We start from the raw sequence: 16184 nt of genomic DNA on the forward strand, positions 1-16184 counted from the left end.
AATTTATTCATTATTTGACTGCATCAAGTCTTAGTTGCAGCAGAAGGGATCTTTGTTGCATCACGTGTGATCTTTCATTGCAGCTCACAGAACTCTCGGGTTGTGGCGCAAGGACTGTAGAGTTCTCTGGTTGTGGCACAGGGACTCCAGAGCATTCAGGCTCAGTGGTTGCTGTGCATCGGCTCAGTTGCTCCACAGCATGTGGGATCTTAGTTCCCCCAGCAGGGATCCTCCCCAAGTTCCCTGCATTGCAAGGTAGATTCTTAACCACTGGACCACCGGGGAAGTTCACTAGACCTTAAGTATCAGAAAATTAAGGATTAGAAAGCCAGATAACTTTTCTAATATCACAAAACTAGAAACTGTAGAAAGTAATAAGCCTAGAATTTCAAAGTGTGAATTTCATTTCTTTCTCTTAAATAGGTTATTTGATCATTCTACCAAGGTTTTCTTTTCCCAGACTATCTTAACTATCTTACAGGAATATTTAGACCTCAGAATATAAATATAAATGACCTCAGAAACAATATGTTACTGCAGTACAAAGGTTTATATCCCACTTTTATGTTGGTAACTTTCTCTTGTTTGAGCTTTTTAGAAGTATATAGTAAAGAATATAAATACCTTGAATTTCCTATCAGTGTGGCTTTAGAACACATCCTGAAAAAGACTAATTAGTCCTCCAGAATTTTATCTGTAATTCTGACTGATTAGTCCTGCAGAATTTTATCTGTAATTCTGAGTAACCAAGGAGTTGCTGAGAAATCACGGTGATTTGGACCTGAAAACATTGGATATAGAAAACTAATTTCTATATTTACATGAGTTTGTATAATTTTATAAATTTATAAATCAAATTATTTTGACTTTGAAATAAGTACTACTTATTCTACTACTACTTATTCTACTTTCACGTAAGTAGAACAAAGATTTAAAATAGTTTGTCTTTTTATTCAAAGAAAATACAAGATTATTGATCTTAAAAAAACTTCATAGTTTTCACAAGTTTCCTTTTCCCTCATATTGTATCTGATTCTCAGTGACTTGAGCCAAAAAAGCAACATCATTATAGCTTTGCAGTTCTTTACAAAATAGGCTTATTTCTCAGTTCCCAACATAATATCAGCAGCTGAGAGAAAAGTTTTCCTTATTGATTTTCTGTGTCTGTTCAAATTAAATGATGGATTTTTTATGAAACATTTCCTCTTATGATTTAGAAACATCAAATGATGTCCCAGCAATTATGTCATCTCTGTGGAAGAAGTTAGACCATACACTTTCTCAGATCAGGTAATAAAAGGCTTATACCATCAGCTTATCAGAATGTGCATAATAATTTTGGAATGCAAGCACAATTAAGAGTCACTTCACATTTAAATCTTATGACCCACACTGTGCATTTAACACTGATCTAATTTTGAAATTATGCTACAGGTTATTGATATTTGTCTTTGATTAGATGATTTTAAATAAATTGTGTACTTTAATAAAATATTTAGAAATGAGGAAATTAATGATATTCCCAGGTTCCCGTAACAATTTAGAGGCAGATCTCTGGCTGAATACAAATCTAGTCCAGTCTTCATGGATAGAAATCTACTAACTCAAGCCCCATGTGACTTCCCTTATACAGTTGCATCTTCATTACACATGCAGAAAATTGATATGTGTAATCCATGCCACTTTTGTTCTTCCCTTATAAAGGAACAAAGCCGAATAATAACACTACTGGATAAAGGAACAAACCCGAATAATAACACTTCTGCTTTTAGAACTTAACTATGTCATGGCCTTGGAATGCTAGTCTCACTATCTTTAGAATAGGAATCAATTTTATAACATATCTTACTCAACTTGAGTCTAGTATGAAAACCATCCTTTCTTACACTTTCTCCCAGAGCTACAAGTGAATACCCCACTTCAGCAGGGGCCTCCTTTCCTTCCTCAGCTGAAACTGCTAGAATGGCTCCAAGTGCTTTTTGTGTGACTCTGTACTACATTTTATTTGGTAGTCTTACTTTTATTCCCCTTTCCTGACTTCCCTTTCCTCTTTCATTCCCTTGCAAACAGTCTTCAAAGACATTCACAACTTAACACCTATGAAGTATTTATAAGTTACTGCAGTGTTTTACTGACAAGGTATTACATAAAAAAAGAAACCTCCTAGCCAGGTGTTCTCCAAGGTTGGTTTGTGTGCTGTTAAAAATGCTTATTTGATTCAGTAAGTTTTGTGGCTCTTGTTGGCAGACACTTATTTGACAGATTTCTGAGGAAAATGGCACAGTATCTGATTGTTTACAAAATACATGGGTAACCAATTCATAGCAAAAGGAGAATCAGTTTATATTGTGAATTTTCTTACCTGTTTGCTTTGTTCCTTCTTTAGAAGTTTGGTGAAACAATGTCATAGTCATAAATTTGATGAAAGCAGGATCTCTTTTGAAATCAACTTGGATTCTGAAGTATTTATGTATGCAGTTATATAAAATCAGAATTTCTCTGGGAAGGCATTTTTATAGTTATAAAAGATAATTGATAATTATAAAATATTATATATAACTTTCTTAAATATATTGAGTTCCTAAATTCAAGGCAAATTGTATTCTTAATGGTATTTCAAAGCTCTTGCTTACTGCATTGGATAGAAACTTGATTAATAAAATTATACATGTTTGCATTTTTATATGCCACTGTTTTTTTCCTAAAGCAGATAAGATTTGGTTACCCAGAAAAAAAGTGCTTATCTTTTTTATCTGAGAGAAATTTCTTGCCTTTTAACTCATAATTTACTTCAGGTCTGACTGTAACTAAATCAGAATGTATCGTAGCAACAGAAATTTTTTAATGTCTAACTACTTTTGTTTATTAGGAGCATGCAAAGTTCCCCAGGGTTTGCTGCCAGTCAGAGAGGTTGGTATTCAACTTTAAACTCTAAATAATGTTCAGAATTACTTTACTTTAACTCAAATTTAATGTCAGATGAGCGTTTTTGTTAACAATACATGTGTGCTGCATTTACATTTTGTTTAAACTTCTGTTTTTCTAAGTACCGTTATCATATTAGAAAATAATATTTTCATTAATTGTAAAAATATGCATTTAAAATAGTATATCTTATTTTTCTCATTGGCTCTCATGTATTCACATCTTTAATTCTCATTCCATAAATTTGTTTTCCTGATTGTGGAGATGTTATCAGTTTTAATTATTACAGAAGAAATGTATTCTTGGATTTTTAAAATTTCAAGTGTACTCAATTTTAGTTTGTTTCTTGTGAAATTATCACATAAACAGGTGATAATTCTAGGGGCTATTTTTTAGGTTCACTGTTAAATGTGTAGAACATATATTGTATAGACATCTTAAAATTCCCAAACTACTCTGACATTGAGTTAATTTTTTAAATGCTTGTGTGTTTCAGCCCGAACAAGAAATGGGATTGCAGAAATCAAACGTCAGAGAAGGCTTGCATCTCAAGCAGCTCCTGTCAGTTCAGAGCCTTTACCGTATCTTTTAGGACAATTTACCAATTCTCCTTTGACAGCTACACAAGTTATTAGGCCAACTGGCCAAATTTCAGCTCCTTTGAGGTCAGATTTTGTAGTGGTCAACCATTCACAGTCACAAGACACTATGACCAGTAAGTTTACATTTTGTGCTTTTAAATTTTGTTTTAATCAAATTGTGTGAATGAGATGATGTGATAATATCTTTATATTCATGGTATAAAATATGGCAAAAAGTAGATAAGAGGCTGCTGCTGCTAAGTCGCTTCAGTTGTGTCCGATTCTGTGCGACCCCATAGATTGCAGCCTACCTGGCTCCCCTGTCCCTGGGATTCTCCAGGCAAGGACACTGGAGTGGATTGCCATTTCCTTCTCCAGTGCATGAAAGTGAAAAGTGAAAGTGAAGTCGCTCAGTCGTATCCTCGACCCCATGGACTGCAGCCTACCAGGCTCCTCTGTCCATGGGATTTTCCAGGCAAGAGTACTGGAGTGGGGTGCCATGGCCTTCTCCAAGATAAGAGGCTAGAAGTGGGTAAATTTAGATAATATGTGCGCGCTCACTTGTTCAATTTGCCATTAAGCATATTATTAAATCTGTGAGACGTGTTAATCTGGGATTCTTTTATCTGTTCTAACTGATGTCCAACCTTGAAGTCTCTTCTAGTTCTCACTTATCTGCATTAATTGGAAAAAAAAACCCTCTTATTTGCTTTTAAAAGGAATGCACATTATATGTGAACACTTTGTTCATAGTAGTCTGTCCTGCTGAAATGAGGAATGTTTTTCTGGTTAACCTCCATCTCTACATGTTGAAAATCCTACGTATTCCTGGCTGAATCTTAGAGCTAAGAATAAACTTAGAGGTCATCTAGTACTTCTTGTTTGTTATATACTTGATAGTATTAAAAGCACATGATATTTAGGAGCAAAAGGCTAGTTAGTAACAGAACTGGGATTAGAATTGAGGTGTCACCCCTCTCGGTTCTTAGACCAGTCTTTTTTTCTCTTTGTGCATGTAAAATGTATTGACAACCATTACATTCTCCCTTATTTCCATCTTTGCTCCAATCTCTTTAACACCTCTGGGTAAAAACACTTAGCAGTATATTTAGTTTATACTTCTTACAGTTCGTTTGTTCTGCCATGGTATTTTTTGTTGAAACTATTCTGTATACTCTACTTTGTATTTTACTGTAAAACCTTAAGTCATGGGAGCTATATTTTATATATCTTAATATCTTCTATTGGAGAAGGTAATGACAACCCACTCCAGGATTCTTGCCTGGAGAATTCCATGGACAGAGGAGCCGGGTGGGCTACAGTCCATGGGTTGCAAAGAGTGGGACACAGCTGAGCAACTAACACACACAATATCTTCTGTAGTGCCTTGCACATAGTAGGCACTCAATATATACTAACTGAATTTAAAATAATCACTATGTAGTGCTATTTTTATTCAGTTAATTCAAGTTTTAAAAAACTATTCTGTTTCCTTGACTTACTGTTTTGTTCTCTTGAAATACAGCTGGAGAGGCTTTAAATAATAATACTGGTGCTCAGGAAAGGAAAAATCATGCCAGTTTAATGTCTCCTGGTAGACGCAAAAGGTAAATGCTTTCTAAAAAGACATGTTTCCAGTAACCATTACAAAAAAATTGCACAAGGATACTTACATTATGAATAAAGTAACAAAATTGCATTAAGTACTTGAGACTCTACTATTATAGCTGTTTCAAAGCACTTCTTTTTTTTACTTTATAATCTCCCTGAAATCAGATTGTTTCAGAAATCAATGATCTGGGAATGTGTTTCATTAGAAGTGTTTTTTCTGTAGTAGTATAGAAAAACATTAAAATTAATGTTAACTCAGATTTTTGGAAATAATCATTTTTTATCAGCATATTTTAGGGTCTACAAACATATATTTAAACTCCTAAACTGATAATTATAAATCTTCTCAGACATTCTCTGAGAAGTACTCTTTCTGTCCTATTTAGCCCATGTGTCTTTTTTTGAAGAATATTTCAGAAAAGAGAGATAATAGTTTAAAATGTTTTTGCTTTTTCTCAATTGCCATGCCCTGGGTATTTTTGTTGGAATGTTTACTATTGGTTGTCTCTCGTTCAAGGCTGACCTCAGCCTCTTTGGCAAGATTTCACACTTAACCACATGAAATTATAAAAGTACTGTAACAATATCTAACATTTATAAGAACTTTGACCTTTTTATAAAGTCTTTACATATACTTTATGTTTATTGAATTCTTGCATTAACCCTGTAAAGCTTTAGTTTTATCCCATTATAAAGTAGGTCAGAGGGTACCTGGTAGAGACCATATAGTTAATAAATAATAAAGCTAGATCTCAGATTCATTTCTCAATTCAAGACTATTAATGCTTTTCAACTCTACTGCCCTTTGTTCCTACCACAAATAGAGAAAATATCTTTTCCACCATGACTAAGATTTGTCTATATATGTAATGATCATTGGATTATTCATACTAGTTAAAAGATAAGCTTTTAAAATGTGTTTCAGTGAATCTCAACGGAAGTCTGGGCCTCATTCAACAATACGAAATTTGCAGGATCCAAATGCATTTGTAGTAGAAAAAGTAAGTGACCTTCCCAAACTTTGCAACTTAAGATATTCCTGAGTTTATAACTATTCATATGTATACGATTTATATAAATATATAGTGTGTGTCTGTGTAAAATGTACTATTTCTGTAAAACTACAGTAGAGGGAATTCCCTAGCAGCCCAGTGTTTAGGACTCCACACTGCCACTTCAAGGATCCAATCCCTGGTCAGGAAGCAGATCCAGCAAGCCATATGATGTGACACAAAAAAAACTGTCGTAGAATTGCTTTGGGATAGACTGTAAGTACAAAACTGTGGACTGTGGTCCACTAGAGGTGGGGGGAAATGGCAAACCTCTCAATATTACTGACACAAGAACCACATGAACAGTAAAAAAAGGCAAAAAGACATGATACCAGAAGTCGAACTTCCCAGGTCAGAAGGTGTCCAGTATCCTACTAGGGAAGAATGGAGGGCAATTACTAATAGCTCCAGAAAGAATGAAGAGGCTGGGCCAAAGCACAAATAGCACTCGGTTATGGATGTGCCTGGTGGCGAATGTAAAGTCCAATGCTGTAAAAAACAATATTGCATAGGAACCTGGAATGTCACGTCCATAAATCAAGGAAAATTGGATGTGGTCAAGTGGGAAATGACAAAAGCGAGCATCAACATCTTAGGAATCAGTGAACTAAAATTAGAATGGGAATGGGGGAATTTAATTCAAATGACCATTTTATCTATAACTGTGGGCAAGAATCCCTTGCAGAAATGGATTAGCCCTCATAGTCAACAAAAAAGTCCAAAGTGCAGTGCTTGGGTGCACTTTCGAAAATAACAGAATGATCTTGGTTCGTTTCCAAGGCAAACCATTCAGTATCACAGTTATCCAAGTCTATACCCCAACCACTGATCCTAAAGAAGCTGCAGTTGACTGGTTCTATGAAGACTTAGAAGACCTAGAACTAACACCAAAAAAAGATGTCATTTTCATCATAGTGGATTGGAGTGAAAAAGTAGGAAGTTAAGAGATACCTAGAGTAACAGCAAGTTTGGCCTCGAAGTACAAAATGAAGCAGGGCAAAGGATAACAGTTTTGTCAAGAGAATACACTGGTCATAGCAAACATACTCTCCCAAGAGCACAAGAAAAAACTCTACACCTGGACATCACCAGATGGTCAATACCGAAATCAGATAAATAATATTCATTGCAGCCAGAAATGAGAAGCTCTATACAGTCAGCAAAAACAAGACCAGGAGTTGGCTGTGGCTGAGATCATTAGCTCCTTGTAGCAAAATTCAGGCTTAAATTGAAGAAAGTGGGGAAAACCACTAGGCCATTCAGGTGTGACCTAAATCAAATTCCTTATGAATATACAGTGGAGGTGACAAATACTTTAAGGGATTAGATCCGGGAGACAGACTGCCTGAAGTACTACAGACAGAGGTTCATAACATTATGCAGAAGATAATGACCAGAACCATCCCAAAGAAAAAGAAATGCAAGAAGGCAGAGTGGTTGTTGAGGAGGCTTTACAAATAACTGAGAAAAAAAGAGAAGTGAAAGACAATGAAGAAAGGGAAAGATACAGCCAAGTGCATGCAGAATTCCAGAGAATAGCAAGGAGAGAGAAGAAAGCCTTCAGTGTACAAGGCAAAAGAAATAGAGGAAAACAATAGAATGGGAAAGACTAGAAATCTGTTCAAGAAAATTGGAGACATCACGGGAACATTTCATGCAAGGATGGGCATGATAAAGGAAAAATATGGTAAGGACCTAACAGAAGCAGTAGAGATTAAGCACGGCTGGCAGGAATACACAGAAGAGCTATATAGGAAAAGTCTTAATGACTCAAATAACCAAAATGGTGTGGTCACTCACCTAGAGCCAGACATCCTAGGATGTGAAGTTAAGTGGGCCTTAGGAAGCGTTACTAAGAGCATGGCTAGTGGAGGTGATGGAATTCCAGCTGAGCTATTTCAAATCCTAAAAGATGATGCTGTTAAAGTGTTGCACACATGTCAGCAAACTTGGAAAAGTCAACAATGGCTATAGGACTAGAAAAGGTCAGTTTTCATTCCAATCCCAAAGAAAGGCAATGCCCAAGAATGTTCAGACTACCATACAGTTGCGCTTATTTCACATGCTAGCAAGGTTATGCTTAAAATCCTTCACACTAGACTTGAGCAGTATGTGAACTGAGAACTTGCTGATGAAAAAGCTGGATTTAGAAAAGGCAGCAGAACCAGAGATCAAATTGCCACCATTTGTTGGATCATAGAGAAAGCAAGAGAATTCCAAAAAAAGCATCTACTGCTGTTTCATTGACTATGTGAAAGCCTTTGACTGTAAGGGTCACAAAGAAACTGGGAAATTCTTAAGAAAAAAGAATACCAGACCATTTTACCTGCTTCCTGAGAAATCTGTATGCAGGTCAAGAAGCAACAGTTATAACTGGACATGGAACAGTGGACTGGTTCAAAATTGGGACTGGAGTACAATAAGGCTGTATATTGTCACCCTGCTTATTTAACTTGTGTGCAGAGTACATCATGTGAAATGCCAGACTGGGTGAAGCATAAGCTGGAATCAAGATTGCTGGGAGAAATATCAACAGCCACAGATATGCAGATGGTACCACTTTTAATGGCAGGCGATGAAGAGAAACTGAAGTGCCTCTTGATGAAGGTGAAAGAGGAGAGTGAAAAAGATGGCTTAAAACTCAACATTCAGAAACTAAGATCATGGCATACAGCCCATGACTTCATGACAAAAGGAAGGTGGAATAGTGGAAACAGTGACAGGTTTTATTTTCTTGGGCTCCAAAATCACTGTAGATGGTGACTGCAGCCATGAAATTAAAAGACATTTGCTCCTTGGAAGCAAAACTGTGACACACTTACACAGCATGTTAAAAAACAGACACAGGTCTGCATACTCAAAGCTGTGGTTTTTCCAGTCGTCCTGTACAAATGAATGTGAGTGTTGGACCATATAGAAGGCTGAGCACCAAAGAACTGGTGCTTTCGAATTGTGGTGCTGAAGACTCTTAAGAGTCCCGTGGACTGCAGGGAGATCAAACTAGTCAATCCTAAAGGAAATCAACCCTGAATATTTATTGAAAGAACTAATGCTGAAGCTGAAACTCTGATACTTTGGCCATCTGATGTGAAGAGGCAACTCATTAGAAAAGACCCTGATGCTGGGAAAGATGGAAAGCAAAAAGAGAAGAGGCAGTAGAGGATGAGATGATTAGGTGGCATCACCAAGTTGATGGACATGAATATGAGCAAACTCCAGGAGATAGTGAAGGCTCAGGAAGCCTGGCATGCTGGCAGTCCTTGGTGGCGCAAAGAATAGTACACAACTTAAGGGACTGAAGAACATCATTAAGACTGTAGGGATATTTACCAGTAAGAAACAGTCCAGTCAGAATAGCTAACCTGTGCAAATGCACCAAGTAAGAAACAGAAGTATGTTGAAGAAACTGTAAATACACTGTTATTGCTGGATTATGCAATATAATAGGACATTTTTCCAGAATAGAGTCAGCTTATTTAAAACCTTGTATGAAAAGCTAAAGAGTTTGGAACTATGCAGTTCCAAAGTGAAAAAGAAGTTGGTGAAGGATCTGTGAAAATATTTGTAAGTGGTTAACATAGTAATCTGGTATTAATATGGAAGGCACCACCATAACTTTTGAGTTTCTACCTAGATTCATTAAAACTATCCAGCTTCCATTGATTCTTTTTAGACAAATAACATAATACTCCATCTTGTGCTTTTACTAATACTGATTTCTTTTTCAGCAAATGGTTATTGAAAATGCACGAGAAAAGATACTAAGCAACAAGTCTCTTCAAGAAAAGCTTGCAGAAAACATTAATAAATTTTTGACTAGGTAAAATATTTGTGTCTAAAATACCTAATTGTTTTTGCCTAGTTGAGAACTACAATAAAAGTTTTCCTTTGCGTATTACAGTGACAACAGTATTGCTCAAGTACCTAAGCAGACAGATAGCAACCCTAGTGAACCAGAGACTTCAATTGATGAACTCCTGGGACTTCAGGTATGGTTAAGGGTGTATGTGTGTGTGCAGTAGGTATACTCATCGTTAAAACTGATAGTATTCTGGTTTCATTTCAAAGCCATGGCTAACCATATGTATAAGATGCTTTAAAATAATAATTAAAATACAGATTTCCTTCATTATCCAAATGTAATCTGTTCCTGAAAATGTGTTAGTGAATCTTCAGTATCAAAATTGCAATAGTTTTTCCTGTTTTATTAAAAAATAGTTGGTATACATCACTGTATAAGTTTAGGCATGCAGTACAATGATTTGATTTAAATATGTTAAAATTGCTTTATTGAGATGGTAGAATAAGACATTCTTAACCCATCTAGTTGGAGAAGACGATGGCACCCCACTCCAGTACTCTTGCCTGGAAAATCCCATGGACAGAAGAGCCTGGTAGGCTGTAGTCTGTGGGGTCGCGAAGAGTCTGACACAACTGAGCGCCTTCACTTTCACTTTTCACTTTCATGCATTGGAGAAGGAAATGGCAACCCACTCCAGTGTTCTTGCCTGGAGAATCCCAGGGACGAGGCATCCTGGTGGGCTGCCGTCTATGGGGTCGCACAGAGTCGGACACGACTGAAGCGACTTAGCAGCAGCAGCAGCAGCAGCAGCAGTGGATGTGTTTTTGTTCAGTAAGCAGTACTGAACAATGTATATAAAATAAATTACATTTCTTCTGCACGTGCACAAACTATATAAAAAGTAAAGAAACAATGAAATGATATGTTAAATTTATGTGAAGAATCCAAGTAATATTTAACAAAATAAAGTGAGCATGACACTTTAAAAAGAAGTTACTAACTAAATGAATACTTGTCTGTGAGATTTACTGCTGAGAGTATATAAATAGGGGCTATAATCACTTGCAGTCCAGTGACAGTGAAGATGAAAGAGGATGAGCTGGTAAAGGAAGAATTGAACAATACATATTTTAAGATTTGCAAATATCTTTTTGAAAAGCAGCTGAGATTGTGGTTGTTGCATATGCTTTTACTTAGACTCTGAGATAATGTAGTCATTTTGTTGCTGTACCACCAAATGAATTCATAATAATGAATTCATGATAGCAGTTTATTTTTAGATGATGAATTCTGAGTAAAACCACTCAGTTTTTTTTTTTTTTAATCACTTCCTTCAGAATACTTAAAAAAAAAAAAACTTTTTATACATTTTCCTATAATTCAGTAAATTTTAACAAAATATGAACAAGCTTTTTGAAAGCAACCTGGCTTCCCTGATAGCTCAGTTGGTAAAAGAATTCTCCTGCAGTGCAAGAGACCCCAGTTCAATTCCTGGGTCGGGAAGATCCGCTGGAGAAGGGATAGGCTACCCACTCCAGTGTTCTTGGGCTTCCTTGTGACTCCACTGGTAAAGAATCCACCTGTAATGCTGGAGACCCTGGTTTGATCCATGGATTGGGAAGATTCCCTGGAGAAGGGAAGGGTTACCCACTGCAGGATTGTGGCCTGGAGAATTCCATGGACAGTCCATGGAGTCACAAAGTCAGACACAACTGAGCAACTTTCACTTTTTAAATTATTTAGTAGTCTTCCACTATCTTAAAGTTTAACATATCCCCTATTCTAAATTTTTATAATCTTCAACTCCTTGCTTATATTTTCTCCACAAATACATCAGGTGCTTACTGTAATGAAGACACTCTGTTAGATACTGTGAGAGGTTAAAAGAAAATGAAGACACAGCCCTCTGTTCATGGTATTCATAATATTGTATACTGGGGAAAAGTTTAAAATTCAGATTTCAATAACTGAAAGAACAGCAATGGAGTAATACATGCATCAGCTTCACTAAGAGAACAGAGCCACTTGTACAAATAGGTAAATTTTAAAAATATTTTTATACTTCTTTGTAACCTTGGGATAGGCAAGATATCTTGGGTTATACAAATCACTGACTGTGATTTTTTTTTAAGACTTCCTTAAATTCAAAATATGTGCTTGTTAAAAGCAACATTAAAGGGGCTTCCGTGGTGGCTCAGTGGTAAAGGATCCACCAGCCAATACAAGAGACACTGGTTTGATAACTGATCTGGGAAGATCCCATATACCCGTGTACCACAACTACTGGGCCTGTGCTCTACAGCCCAGAAGCTACAACTGCTGAGCCCACGAGTCACAAATACTGAAGCCTAGAGACCATGCGTCACCACAAGAGAAGTCTGTGTACCACAACTAAAGAGTAACCCTCACTTGCTGCAACTAGAGAAAAGCCCATGCAGCAACAGCACAGCACAGCCAAAAATAAAAGATAAATACAAATTGTTTTAAGTTTTAGAAATTATTTTTTTAAAAGCATCATTAAAGTTAAAAGGCAGACTGACAAGTTTGGAACATGTATTTCAGGATTCTTTCAATTATTATTTTTAAAGTTTGAATGTAATGAGAAATTTACTAGAAAATTGCTTTTCCTCAGCAATAACTTTTGAAGAGGTTATGTACCACTTCATAGTTTGATTAACATTGGATTGTTGATTCTTGACATTATTTACATTATGATAGATTTTTCAAGTTCATAGATAAAGAAGTATTTGTTCAAGCTCCTGGCTTTCTTCTAAATCACATTTCATCAAGAATTATTGATGGTCTCTGCACATCTTCATTGTCAAAGGTTAACTGGTTCTTTAGTTTCTCTTTTCATTTTATGGCCATTTTTATTTTAAAAATGCAAGCTTTTAATCATTTCATGAGAGTTCCACCTTATCTCTTGCTCCACATGAATTTCCTCTCCCTTGGGATCCAAATGTATGCTTCACCAAAATTGAAGAATTTAAACAGAATTTAAAGGTAGCTTTTGGCATGCTGCTTTTAAGGATGAGCACATAAGAAAGGATTGTCCAACATTTAGAGGAAGTATTTAAAATATGGATACAGGCACTTCCCTGGCAGTAAGGAGTTAAGACTCCTTGCTTCCACTTCAGGGGGCACAGGTTCCACCCCCAATGAAGGAACTAAGATCCCACATGCTTCGTGGCACAGCCAAAAAAAGTAAAAAAAATTTTTAAATAAAATGAGACAAAAACAAGCAGATAAAAAGAATGAGATAGATTTATATTGGAGGATCTAGAAAGCAGTGTACAACAAACTAATATGAAGAAAGCTGATTAAAGAACATTATTAAACCAAACTCATAGAAAAAGAGATATGAAGTTGGAATACTGGACAAAGGTGGTCAAAAGGTACAACTTTTCAGTTATAAGTGCAGGGGATGCAGTGTGTAACACAGTGACTACAGTTAACACTGCTGTAACAGCTTGAGGTTAGGGGTGCTGACCCCACATGCAATCAAAAGCCCACTTCAAACCTTATAGTCAGCCCTTCATGTATCAGTTCCACAAGTGCAAATTCAGCCAAAGTTGGATTTTGTAGGGCTATGTGTTGGTTGCTTAGTCGTGTCAGACTCTTTGCAACCCCATAGACTGCAGCCTCACCAGGCCCCTCTGTCCATGGGATTCTCCAGGCAAGAACACTGGAGTGGGTTACCATTTTCTTCTCCAAAAGGAACTATAGAAAGAAAGAAAGTGAAGTCACTCAGTCATGTCCAACTCTTTGCGACTCCATGGACTGTAGCCTACCAAGCTCCCCCATCCATGGAATTTTCCAGGCAAGAGTACTGGAGTGGGTTGCCATTTCCTTCTCCTTGTAGGGCTATAGTACATATTTATTGAAAAAATTCTGCATATAAGTGGACCTGCACAGTTCAAACCTATGTTGTTCAACAGTCAACAGTATTTGAAAGTTAAGAGGGTATATCCTAAGAGTTCTCACAAGGAAAAAAAACTTTTTTTTTTTTTTCTTTTTAAAAAATATGTATGAGATGATGAATATTAAGTAAGCTTCTTTTGGTAATCATTTCACAGTATATGTACATCAAGTTACATGGTATAACTTAAACTTACACAGTGCTGTATCTCAAGTATGAACATTGCAGCTTGATATTACTTTGTATTCATAAATATTCTTAGATTTATTTTATTGTAATGTTTGGGAATATATTCACCAAAGTGATTAAATAGTAGAATTAGGGAACATTCACTTTCTATTTGCTAGTCTTCTTGTTTTAATTTGAGTGAATAGTGTTATAATCAGAAGAAAATTTTCTTGGAAGGGAATAGATGTCCTGTAATTACTTCCTTGGTATTAAACCATATCAATTCAATTGGAGTCACTTTTATTTGTTTTTGTTTTTGCAGAGTGAGATCCATATGTCTGAAGAAGCTATACAGGATATATTGGAGCAGACAGAATCAGATCCAGCCTTTCAGGCACTCTTTGATCTATTTGACTATGGTAGGTAGACCATTTCTTTCAAGATAGTTCAGAAAAAATGTTTCTCCAGTTTCTTTGGAGAAGTAGCTTAAATGGTGAAATAACATTTCCCAGAGCATCTGGAGAAAGTTCGTGTTTTTTCATATGAAAGAGTTTTTTTCTTTCTCTTTAATTTTGTCTGCACTGGGTCTTCATTGTGGTGCGTGGGGCTCTCTAGTTGTGGCATGTGAGCTTAGCTGCTCTGAGGCATATGGAATCTTAGTTCCCCAACCAGGGATAGAACCCACATGCCCTGCATTGGAAGGCTAATTCTTAACCACTGGACCACCAGGAAAGTCTTGTTTCTCTTAAAGAGTAGCTGTAAAAATAGAGAGCAGTCTTGTGGGTGAGAGGGATAGTTGTGAGCAGTATTTCCAGTCATCAAAAATGTGTTGTGAAAAAAAAAAAAATGTGGTCTACTACTATGCACATATTATACTAAACACAGTTGGATAACACAAAAGAAATAAAAATATTTGGCCACTGTCTTCCATCTTATGGCCTAGTGCAGTAGTGCTAAAAGTGTAGTCTCCTAACCAGCAGATCAGAATTATCTGAGAACATGTTCAAAATGCAAATTCTTGGACCTGTATATTATGATATACAGTAAAGTATAAGAACTACTGGTCTAGAGGAAAAATCATACTTGTCAATGATATATAAGGCAACATGTTAAAAACCATAATCAAAGGACTATAATTAAAACCAAACTTTAATATTTGCTGACCACTGTCAAGATGTATTAATTGATGCTTATTTTTATTTTGGTCATTTAACCAATTGTTTCCCTATTCCTGTTTTAACAGGTAAAACAAAGAATAATAAAAATATATCACAAGGCATTTGCAGTCAGCATATGGAAACCAATCCCAGTGTAGTCTTAGCAGGTGAAACTAATCTAGCAGTTAAAGGTACTTTTGAAACAGAAGAATCTGGTAAGAATTCGATGTGTTAATATCAGTCTAAATCCTAATATCAATCCGAAAATCTCTAGGGCAGAAAATGTTGTTTAATTTGAAAATTGTTTGAATTATTCCCACACTTTTAGTACTTTGATTAAATGATGAATTTTTATTATTCATTCCTTCATGATACAATAGACTTGACATGCACAATTTGGTATGACTAGTATTGACCAATTCAACCAAAGTCTATAACTTCAAACATAATTTTTTGAGGCACATGTTCAGAATAAATCCCATATATAAGGTTGATTTGTGGTATTAATATCCAGCCTAGTAAGCAAATACAGCTGAGTGCTCAGTATCTATACCTCTTATTTAGAGGAGGTTGTATACTCTGCTGATGGTCCTGAATTAATAGATTTTTGAGGTTTTAGGTCATATTCCTGTATGTTTACTAAGTCACTTCTTATGTTTCTGCCTCTCATGGAATACCAGTATGGCACATAATTGTCCTACAGTAACTGAGGTCAGGCAGTGAATATGTCTGTCTCAGATCTTTTAAAATTTTGCCAAGTTTTTCAAAATTTCATTTATGTGATGCATGCTAAGTCACTTTTCAGTTATGTCCGACTTTTTGTGATCCATGGACTATAACCCACCAAACTCTTCTGTTCATGGGTTTTTCCAGGCAAGAATACTGGAGTGGGGTGCAAGAATACTAGATCCCCTTCTCCAGGGGATCTTCCTGACCCAGGGATCAAACCCATGTCTCTTAAATCTCCTG

General features: G+C 36.1%; 1 protein-coding gene across 3 annotated transcripts in view; it reads left to right on the forward strand.

Moving 5' to 3' along the window:
- The window catches only part of NPAT (nuclear protein, coactivator of histone transcription), a 61097-nt gene that overhangs the window by 22942 nt on the left and 21971 nt on the right, over window positions 1–16184 (forward strand). The window contains exons 4-12 of one of the 3 annotated variants that reach the window (XM_005903799.3): window positions 1218–1290; window positions 2870–2910; window positions 3422–3640; window positions 5032–5113; window positions 6043–6118; window positions 9898–9989; window positions 10071–10158; window positions 14381–14477; window positions 15302–15430. In XM_005903799.3, the coding sequence (XP_005903861.1) occupies window positions 1218–1290; window positions 2870–2910; window positions 3422–3640; window positions 5032–5113; window positions 6043–6118; window positions 9898–9989; window positions 10071–10158; window positions 14381–14477; window positions 15302–15430 (897 nt within the window). The remainder of the gene's footprint in view (window positions 1–1217; window positions 1291–2869; window positions 2911–3421; window positions 3641–5031; window positions 5114–6042; window positions 6119–9897; window positions 9990–10070; window positions 10159–14380; window positions 14478–15301; window positions 15431–16184) is intronic. The other 2 variants (XM_070384272.1, XM_070384273.1) reach the window with 2 other exon arrangements.

Source organism: Bos mutus, chromosome 15, assembly GCF_027580195.1.
Source record: "Bos mutus isolate GX-2022 chromosome 15, NWIPB_WYAK_1.1, whole genome shotgun sequence".
In the NCBI taxonomy this organism is placed as follows: Eukaryota; Metazoa; Chordata; class Mammalia; order Artiodactyla; family Bovidae; genus Bos; species Bos mutus.